Source organism: Tupaia chinensis, unplaced genomic scaffold (assembly GCF_000334495.1).
Source record: "Tupaia chinensis unplaced genomic scaffold, TupChi_1.0 Scaffold000182_1, whole genome shotgun sequence".
Lineage (NCBI taxonomy): Eukaryota > Metazoa > Chordata > Mammalia > Scandentia > Tupaiidae > Tupaia > Tupaia belangeri.
Window position 1 is genome coordinate 37,586 of NW_006159657.1, and position 10,438 is coordinate 48,023.

At 45.1% G+C, this 10,438-nt stretch overlaps 1 protein-coding gene across 1 annotated transcript in view; it reads right to left on the minus strand.

Annotated features, from left to right (window-relative positions):
- USP7 (ubiquitin specific peptidase 7) overlaps positions 1–4,941 on the minus strand; it is a 42,519-nt gene extending 37,578 nt beyond the window's left edge. The window contains exon 1 of the mRNA XM_006146502.3: positions 4,780–4,941. Coding sequence (XP_006146564.1) covers positions 4,780–4,789 — 10 coding nt within the window. The 5' untranslated portion in view covers positions 4,790–4,941. The remainder of the gene's footprint in view (positions 1–4,779) is intronic.
- Between the last annotated feature and the right edge of the window lie 5,497 nt (positions 4,942–10,438).

Here is a 10,438-nt window from a genome sequence, read left to right on the forward strand (position 1 = left end):
GCATGTCAAAACTCCCTGGGAGAGGGAGGTGATTTCTCACCCCGGCATTTCTGGTGAGCATGTGCACCTTACAGCAAAAAGTAGTCATTGTTGTTGTTGTTATTATTATTATTTTAACAGCTAAGTGGAATTGGAACACATTAAACATCACAGAATAATCTGCTCCATTCACTATGATATTTATGTACTGAGTCATCAGGAAACTCATGACATTTTGCATTAAAAAAAATAGGAAAATATATTGACTTTTAAAAAAAAAAAAAAAATCCAGTATAAAAATCTTAAAGCAGGAGCCGGCAGGGGGTGTGGTGGTTAAGGACATTCGACTCCCACATGGCCGATCTCAGTTCAAGTCCTGGACCTGGCAGCTTGCTTTCTCTCTCTCTCTCTCCCCCTCTCTGGTCAAACTGAAATAAGTAAATGAGTGAATAAATAAATAAATAAACTTAAATAATTATTAAAGCAAAATTTAAAAAATCTTAAAGCAAAATTTCTTATTTAATTCCTATTCTACAACGACTAATGGACTTAAGTTTAAGAACCCTGAAACCATTGATGTGAAGTTCCTATTTTTGCAATGGGTTTCAGAACACAACCCTACAGGGCCAGCTTTAGCTTAGTGGTTGAGTGAGCTGGATCCTACTTGACCAATCCCCAACCTGGTTCAAATTCCGGCCCCATGGGCTGAAAGTGATGAGGGGTGCATGTGTGTGAATTTCTAGAATTTTCATGATGCAGAATTAAAGGGGAAGGGATTACAGCATGATCACAACCCATGGGTGTTGTGTATGGTCATGCTTGCACACGTGCTTGTTCGCACGTGCACGCGCACGCTCTCTCTCTCTGGCAATTAAAAAAAAATCCTATAAAAAATTCTGTTGCAGAAGTAGTTATTACACATATACAAACATAAATCTAATCCTACAAAAAAAAATTTATTGATGTTAGTTGTGATACATATACATTAGAACAGCATTTTTAACTTTTACTACAGATACATGCCAGTGCCTTAAAAAAAATTGTCATCCTCCAAGTGTCATTGGACAATTACTGCATTGTTATATAAGAGTTTGGAAACTATTCAGAAATGGATAAATGGTTTTGTCATCTAAATGCCTGCTAAAATTTGGCTTAGAAAACATAATTAGAAGCTTGTATTTGAAACCTTTAAGTAATGACTGGCAAGTAAGGTATAAACTCCAACTGTAACATTCTGATTACTATTTCCATTCATTAATTAAAAACATAATTTTCTTTTACAGTGACACAGCTCCTTGATTTAAAAGTAGAATGAATTATGGCAAGAGTTTACAGTTTAAATAGGTTCCTACTTCCACTTAAACCTACTCATTCTTCCACACGTCACAAAAGCTCATGGTGACTAAGGCTGGTCCCTCACGGGTCAACTTCCCCTGGCGCAATAAACAAAAAACCAGAAATCATTAAGTCCTGGGCTGGCTGGAGACGTGTTTTGTTAAATGGCTACGTCGGTGTGTGCTCGGCCTTCCTGATCTCGGAGCCTTTTCTCTGTCCACCATTCAGAGCCGCATCGGAGCAGAATCAGCACCGCGGACAGCACCCTCCCCTCCAGGCCCGCTCCAGGCCCCACAGCCAGCCTCGCACTCCTCCACAATATGCATTTCAGACACTCAAAATGCTAGGAAACTAGTACTGCCACCCAATCTGGAGACATTTATGGCCACTTCCAATCTTGACAATGTCATGAGGTTATTTATTAAATACCAATATATACTTAATGGTTGTGTTAAGAACTATTTCACAAAACAAACATATGTACACTATTAAACTGGTCCCACCTCCACCTCCACCCCCACCCCATTATGTTCTGACAGAAAAATTCAGGGAAGGGGCTAAAAAAGTCACTCAGATGTATATTCAAGAGACAAGGAAAGGAAAAAGAAATTATTTTTAAAACTCAAACTCTCTAAATAAAATACCCGTGGGGTCTTCAAAAACTTCATTGAAAAGGCATATTATGGAAAATGCTATGCATATATTTAAAATTTGTGCACCAAAATAACCTTGTATCCACACCTATACTCCTAAATTTACATCACTAAAAAAGTTAGTCTTTTTTTTTTTTTTTTTTTTTTTTTAAGTCACAGGGGTTGGGGAGGCCTATTATAAATTACAGCCCTTTCCACCACTGGAATGTTACAGAGCAGTTACGAAAAAGTTCTAAGAAGTTCTTAGTGCCTATACTCCAAGTTCTCTAAGATGTGCTTGGTTAAAAACAAATAAAGATACTACGGACAATATGAATCACACACAACTTTTCTAAGAGGTTGGAATAGGGACATGTAAGTTCTTATTTCCCTTTGCAAAATTAAAAAAAAAAATACATCCACAGAAACTATGAGAGGGCAAATAAGGACCTGTGAAGAGGTTCTGCCATAGCAGCGGTGGAGCGTCTTCACGGTACACACGCATGTGCACACACAAATGTGTGCACTATTTAAATGTACTATAAATCTTATTGGGCTCAAAGTACACAGCTGATACTTTTTTTTTTTCAGTTCCTCAGTTCAAAAGTACCCTGCTGCAATTGCTTTAAAACATGGTTTACGACGCACAAATGCAAAGATGACTGGTCGCTTCTGAAATTCGGATCAGATGGAAAAGTAGGCAGTCTTAACTGTGGCAAGTTACTGCATTCTACAACCGGTCTGTAATTCTGAAGCACCAAGGTTATGTGGTTCAGTGAAATCACACTGAGATACAAGGGAAGCCAGATAACTGAAAGATTTGTTTTGGTGACTGAGGGAGAGAGAGTTCTCCACCAAAAGTTATGGCCTTTACAAGAAAATCGAGAACAACTAAGAGATCTATGGATCACCACCCAAGGCACTTCGGCAGCAGGATAAACTGAAATGTGATGACTAATGAAAACTTAATACTTGATAATATCCTGGTATTAAGAAAGGACTTTGTTCTCTGCAGCTGGCCCTTAAAATGCAAGTTAAGGGGTCAGCAGGTAGCATAGCGGTTAAAGTGCTGGACTCCCACATGGCCAACCACGGTTTGAATCCAGGACTAGGCAGCTTGAAACCCATGCCGGGGCTTGTGTGTGTGTGTGTGTGTGTGTGTGTGTGTGTGTGTGTGGCCAAAGTACTGAGAGGAGAATTAGAACAGACTGTGGTGTGGCCATCCCCTCTGAGGCATGGTTTCTCATTCTGTCTCCAGCAAGCATACATGCCCTAGAACAAAAAAAAAAACAAACTCTCTTTAAAAAAAAAGTAAGCCAAGTCCTACAGTTGAACTGGATTTTCTTGAGCAATGACCTATCTTTTTTTACCCAATTAAAGTGTGAGTGTTGGTTTGACCAATTCGCCCTTTTCCAGTCCCATAGGCATGGAGAGTGTGGCCAAGGACAGTGGTCAAAGGTCGCCAATGGTCCACCATGGGCATATCAAATAGGATCTGCTTGCCAACAGTTCCCGCAGAGCTCCCAACCAAATGCCAAGGCAATTCAAGTCTAGCTCCTAAGGGAAAGAATATCTATCTAAGTTTTTAAAGCTCTCATAAATGAGTTAGTTCCACAAGAGGATTAAAAATTTAATTAAGATACAGTAAATCCCTGGACTAGAAATAAATGAGGAAAGCACCTAATAGCAACAACAGAAAAATTGTCCTAGGCTTCTAGAATACCCTAAAAAATTGTGTTGTTTTATTGTCATTAACAGATGTGCAGATTGGCGTATACCTCTGCTTTCTAAGAAGTGTGACCTCACTCCTGAATTTTACATGTTAGTTGCAATTTGTAGAACTCATTAACTCTGGTTTGGTCAAACATGAAATATAGCACTCATTTTTTGGACACTGAGGGCATGTTTGACAACCACAAGTGACAACATATGACATCTCAAACAACTACACACACACACACACACACACACACAATCTGATGTCTGTTGGAAAAATAAAGCAATTAACCTTTCCAAACTATCTATATCACACCCAAAAGTGAAACAGATGAGTTTCCATTGCTCATGATTGGTAAATCTTTTGACAAATCATGTGTTAAATTTTGGGGGCCTGATTTATATATGTATTAAAAGACACAAAATATTTATATTTTAGAAACACAACAGGCTGCCAGAGCTTGGTTTAAGGCTGAGTTTCACGCTTTTGACGGAGGAGGCCCAAGTTTAGACAAGCAGCTTTCTTCCCACTGCCTTCCTCTGTGATGTCACAGCACAGAACCACCATCCCACGAACACTTGCCAATTGCTACGGTGATGAGATAGCACTAACTCAGCCCGTGACTCACTCTGGGTGAGATAACAGACCAGAAACGAATGAATTCCAATTTGTTGACTGACATTTTTTGTTACTTCACAAAGATTTATCAAATCTCCCCCAAGAAGGCCAGGCCAGGGGTTGGGGCACCCAGAACACCACAATGAAATTATAGCCTTCCAGCTAAGTGTCAGCCTACTACCACCAGGTGGTGCCTTGACCACAAAGATCAGAGCGGTTTCCGATTCACAGGCATCTCCACTCAGCTCCCCAGGTTCGTCCAACTAGTGCTAAGAGCACAGGGACCAAAACCACCTGCACAGCTCCCTCAGGCAGAACACACAGAACACATGGGCCAACACTTGGGCCCTGGACTGACCAGTGGAGCTGAGAGCACACCAACTCCCCGGCTCTCATCAGCCCACCTTGAACGCCAAGCGGAACCCCCCCTTCTGCTGAATACCTCATTTCCTCTCTCCCCAAACTGAACTCATTAAAGAATTTTTTTTTTAAAGTTACCTTTCTGCATATAACTTCTAGACTCTTAGTATTTCTCGATTGGCAAAACCAAATAGTTTTCAGAAGAATGGTTTAGAAATGTCAGTGCTGGCTCTCTGAGTTCACCGTAGCGTACGGGCCCAAGCTAAAACCATGAATCACCTTCTCGTCCAAGCCTGTGGCTCCCTGCCATGCTGGCATGGCTCTCTGCAGTCTGTGGGGGGAGGGGAAGGTTCTCTGTCCACATCAGAGTGACAGCATGGAATCTCCATGCTCTGCCTCAGCATTCCTTTTTTTTTTTTTTTTTTTTAAAGCAGCCCACAAAGTACTTGCCTTTAGAATCAGAAACATATTCAAGCAACCTCATCATTTTAAATATGTGGAGTGGTCAAGGAACAGGAAGATGTTAATAGAAAAACTTGTGAAATCTCACAAGAAGTCTCGATTTTGATTTCTGGTGATGTACCAACGTCAGTTCCTTAGTTGTGTGATGAAGTGACAAACTGTTCATCAAGGGAGAAACTGGGTGAAGGGTACACGGAAACTCTGTGTACTAACTTTGCAACTTTTCTGTAAGTCTAGAACTATTCAAAAAGGCAAAGTACAAAGACCTCCAGAACCTAAGAAGCAAGGAAAATAAGTGGCTGGGGACCAGCAGTTGGCGTAATGGCTATGTCACTGGATTCTCATGTAGTCGACCGTAGGTCGAGTCCCAGACCCGGTGGCTTAAACTCACGCCAGGCACGTCTGCATGCATGCCCCAAGATCCCAAGAGAAGAATGGAGGACTCCCAGGGGGTGAATTCTTACTTTCTGGAGAGCATATGTGCCCTATGGCAAAAATCTCTCAAAAAAATTAAAAATTAAAAAAACTTGTAAGTGGGGGCCAGCAGGTGGCAAGGTGGTTAAGGTGCCAGATTCCCGCATGGCCAACCATGGTTCAAATCCTGGGTTTGGTGGCTTGAAAAACGACACCAGACACGTGTACATGCGTGCCCAAAATCCCAGGAGAATGGAGAAGGGATTGCGGCCTGGCTATGCCCTGGGAGATGGTTTCCCTGTCTCTCTCTCTGGCAAGTGCACACACCTTATGGCAAAAAATCTAACAAAAACTTGTAAGTGAACAATAATTTCGACATTATGCATCCACATAGAACAAGTCTTACATTCTCAAGCAATTAGCAGTGGAAAAAGCAGTTGAAAGCTGAAGCAGGAGTTTCTCGAGGACACCAGAGGACAAGTGTGCAGGAACACAGCTGTCTGGGGGAGGCCGGCCAGGTAGGAGAGCTTGCACGTGGGGCACAGGGAGCAGAACACATGTAACATGTGAGAGGACTACAGTCTGCTGCAGGGTTTCACAAGTCGAAAACTCCTACTTACTGAGCCTGTTTATGCGCCAAGCCCCAGACAAGCATTCTTGGGTGATGAGCACAGCCCCGGGGAAGGAGAGCGGGGAATCCCACTTTACAGATAACTCACGGGCTGAGACAGTCTCATCAGGCCAGGGTGGCAACTGTACTGATGAGTGGGACTGCCATAGAGGCACCACCGGAAGAGCAAGGGCAAGCCCTGAGCAAACAAGTGTGATACTCTGTGAAGGACAAGTCTTTTTTTCTTTTTTCATTTAACTTTATTATTTATTCATTTATTTTTATTTTGACCAGAGAGAGAGAGCGCGAGCGAGAAGGTGAGAAAGCAAGCCACCAGGTCCAGGACTTGAACTGTGGTTGGCCATGTGGGAGTGTCCAGCACCTTAACCACCATGCCACCCGCTGGTCCCACAAGGCCAAGTCTTCTAACTTACAGACAGTCTTAGCTAAAACAGAACTTCAGATTTCAGTGTTCTGTCTTTCCTGGGCTAGCGACACATGCTATCTCTCTGGAGATGCTGGGCACTGCAGTCAGACGCAGCGTCCAATCAGCACGCAGCCATAAGGGCTTCGCCCAGTGGTAGGTGACGTGGAGGTTGTGGGCACAATTAAGGCAGGCTAGGAGGCTGGACGCGGTAGATGCATCTGACTCAACAATATATTCGACTTAATGATATGTGTCTGATGTAACCTGTCATAAGTCAATGAGTTTCTATATATTCTTTAAAAAATGTATACTTCCCAGGGAACCAGCAGTTAGCGTAATGGCTATGTTGCTGGACTCCCACGTAGTTGACCGCAGTTCGCGTCCCGGACCCGGTGGCTTAAAACTCACGCCGGGCGCGTGTGCGTGCATGCCCAAGATCCCGAGAGGAGAATGGAGGAGAAGGGATTGCGGTGTGACCATCCCCCCGGGGGGGTGATTTCTCGCTTTCTGTCTCTATGTCTGTCTGTATGTCTGGCGAGCGCACGCACCCTATAGGGAAAATCTCTCAAAAAAAAAAAAAAATGTATACTCCCCAAATTGCCTGTGTCCCTATATGACTTCTACTGATCATACCACATAGGCCTGATCAAGCTCTTCGTGACTGAAATCTAAACAACTGTAGACTCGTGTGCCTTCCCCTTTCCCCCTAGAGTGTCCAGCGCAGCACACAATCACAACTGGGACCCCGGTGCCGACGCACTCCAGCGACCCTGTTCACATGTCCCATGTTTATGCACTCATTCATGTGTTTCGTTCAGCGCAAGCTCCCAGCACAGGTGTTCACTACCAGTCAAGGATCTCAAGAGCTGACACCACTGGACTGTTCTGTCCTTCCACAACCACACCCACTGCTCCTTTGTGTATATGCCCATGACCCCTGGCAAACACGACTGGGTTCTTCATCTCTGCAATTCTGTCATTTCAAGAGTGTTATATAAGTAGACATGACAGTGTGTAACAATGTGTTCCTTTTTGTTGCAAAGTAGGATTCCATGGCAGGAACACGCCCATTAACCAGGTGACATCTGAGTTGTTTCCAGTTTGGGAAAATTACAAATAAAGCTGCTATGAAGGTTTCTGGACAGATCCTGGTTTCACATTTATTTTTACTTCTGAGTTTTGAAGGAATGAAATGCTTAAGCAAGTAAATGTTAGCAAGGCAAACAATGCCAAGATGAGTAAGAGTAAATCAGCAGCCCTCCTCAGCCAAGCCTATATGAAGGGGGCCACTGATGTGCCACCTTCCCAGCTCCCTCCCTCAGTGTTTACAGGCATGCACGCAGATGCACACACACGCACACTTCTCATGAAGAAGAGAGTGGTATACCATTTATATCAGTGGGTAAACCCAAAAACATTTCTACTGTAGTTGGTGCACATTCACAGACACAAGTCTTAATTATTGTTTTCTTTTGTTTGCTATAGAGCACGTGTGAGAACACATGGAATACTGTCTGTCAGTTTCCTGACCAGCTCCTAGAGATTACTGTTACCAGCCTCCTGACCACAGAATGATTCTATCCCATGACTTTTTTTTTTTTTGAGAGGTTTTTGCTATAGGGCACGTGCACTCACCGGACAGAGAGAGAGAGAAAGAGAGAGAGAGAGAGAGAAAGCGAGAAATCACCCCCGGGGGGATGGTCACGCCGCAATCCCTTCTCCTCCATGCTCCTCTTGGGATCTTGGGCACGCAAGCACACGCGCCCTGCGTGAGTTTTAAGCCACTGGGTCCGGGACGTGAACCGCAGTCAACTACGTGGGAGTCCAGAGACATAGCCATTACGCTAACTGCTCTTCCCACTATCCCATGACTTTTGAGCTGCCTTTCTACACATGCTTCTTCCAATGGCAACTACTGACAGACAGACTGTTACTCAAGAACCATAACAATACCAAATGGCCCAGAAAAGCCCTGGGACTTGCCGTTCCAGGTCTAGCTCCATTACCCACACAAAGAAGACTTCAAACACCATTGTTCTCATGGTAATCTACATCCACAAAAATAAATGCAAAAAGTTCTAAGCTCAAGCAAGGAGCAAAAAGGATGACTGCCAACACAATGATGAGGCAGAGACCTACCGGAAACAGCCGAGAAGCTGAGTGCAGCCAGGCTTACTTATGATAGAGGGAGAAATGCCAGGGTAGGGGCTACCGGTGGGCCCAGGCAGCCAGTCCAGAGCTGGAGCTTACACACCACACGCATTCACAGAAAAGGGACAATGACAACCAACAGAAGGGTGTGAGTGACCACTCTCCCAAAGACACTCCCGAGAGCCAGTTTCCAGAAGCTCCTGGGAAGGAGACTGGTGAGACTATAGCCCCTGTGGGGGTACTCTAGGGCAAATCTAGGCATCAGGTAGGATCCTGGAATACCTCATCCTTGGACAGAACCCAGAGGTAACTGGGGGGGTGATGTTCTTTTATTATTATTATAATTTTATTTATTCATTTGTTTATTTTAATTTGACCAGAGACACACACAGAGAAAGTGAGAAAGTAAGCCACCAGGTCTGGAACTCGAACCCTGGCCAGCTATGTGGGAGTGTCCAGCACCTTAACCACCATGCCACCTGCTGGTCCCCGAAGGGTGATGGTCTTAAAAGGAATCTCAGGTGAGAGTCATCTCTGGTCCCATCTCAGGTATGAAATCTGGTCTGCCCTCTCTCTTCCAGAACTCAGTGGCTCACAGTCCAATCCCTGATAGTCACTGGGTGGAGAGCAGCAGAGTCGACTGAGCACTCATCCAAGACTGCTGGCAAGCTTGCCAACCGGCCCTCCCCGTGCCGACTAGGATAGAACCATACCAGAATGCGGTTCTAAGTGGAAAACCAAGTATGCTTCCAAAACAATCATTAAGGAGCCTTTCTAATCCGTTATCATTGCACTGCCAAGGATTTCACACCTTGTCCTCCAAGGGGCTGCCTTCACAGCTGACAACTGCAGGAGCAGATCCAGGCAGGATTTCAGGCCATGGTGGGCAGAGCTCTCACACCTCTCCCAGGTGGGGAGACAGTGTTAGGAGAACAGGACATCTGGGTGGAGACAACAGAATGAAAAAGGCTGCTGGGGCAGAGATGGTGGGGCAGCAGTCAGGAAGAGCAAACCACACCAGGAACAGGAACGAGGGCAGTGGGAAAACAAGACGGGAGGTGGGAGGGTCAAGACCCCAATGAGGATTCCAAGTTTCACTCTGAAGCGCTCCCTCCCAGCAGGTGCCTGCAGATGAAGGTGGCAGGCGTGTCCTGCCGTGCGTGTCCTTGGAAGGCACGATGTGGCTATAAGAGCTGTCAGACCTGGGATGGCCTGGCGCTCAGACTCCAGCCACCACCCCAGCACCTGCCCAGCCATGCCAGCCAGCCAGGTCCATCCTGATCATTGCTGACAAGAGGGCTTTTCACGCTCCTCTGCTGCTCTGCGGAGGGCATGGTGACACTTTGGTTCGCACCACCCTGCCCCTCTCCTGCCTGTGGAGGTGGGTCCCTGTGTGGCTCAGAACGGAGGCACTTCCCCGTGACTCCACCTGGGGCTTAGTCGATACCACCCATCTAAATAAAGCGCTTTGATGTGTGAGCTAGTACACACTGGTCATCTGGCTGCATACACCCATGAAGCTAGACTGACTGGAAACTCAATTCCAGTTGACGTTTCCATCCTAAAGTGAGTCTTCTTTGGTCCCATCCTCTGGTGGGCTGCTGCAGGTCCCGAGGTCAGCACCCACCAGGTTTCAAGGCAGATCCACTGTACTGAAATATGACGGTTAGCTCTACGCCTAAAATAACCCTAATTTAAATTAGCTATATGAAAATAAAGGCCCAAAGGCAGCC